This window comes from Penaeus monodon, chromosome 21 (genome assembly GCF_015228065.2).
Source record: "Penaeus monodon isolate SGIC_2016 chromosome 21, NSTDA_Pmon_1, whole genome shotgun sequence".
NCBI lineage: Eukaryota > Metazoa > Arthropoda > Malacostraca > Decapoda > Penaeidae > Penaeus > Penaeus monodon.
In genome coordinates, this window is record NC_051406.1 from 33,234,235 (window position 1) to 33,234,442 (window position 208).

Sequence of the window (208 nt, forward strand, 5' to 3'; positions counted from 1 at the left end):
GTTGAACACCAACATCCCTTCGTAGACCACGGCCTCGCCCTGAAGAAGGATGCGGTAGGTATGGTAGGCTCTGCAGATGATTGGAAGAATATGTGAGGGGAATGGGGGTTCTTTTGTGGTGCGTGGTTGATGTGGTTGTGTGTGGCAGATGTGGATATGTGGTTGGGGTGGTGTGTATGTTGTGGACGTAGTGTTGGGGAGTGGTACT

General features: G+C 51.9%; 1 protein-coding gene across 1 annotated transcript in view; it reads right to left on the bottom strand.

Annotated features, from left to right (window-relative positions):
* The window catches only part of LOC119586658 (serine/threonine-protein kinase 32B-like), a gene marked incomplete at its 3' end in the record, with an annotated part of 121,163 nt that continues 120,955 nt past the window's right edge, over positions 1-208 (bottom strand). Inside the window, exon 10 of the mRNA XM_037935396.1 lies at positions 1-41. Within this exon, the coding sequence (XP_037791324.1) occupies positions 1-41 (41 nt within the window). The remainder of the gene's footprint in view (positions 42-208) is intronic.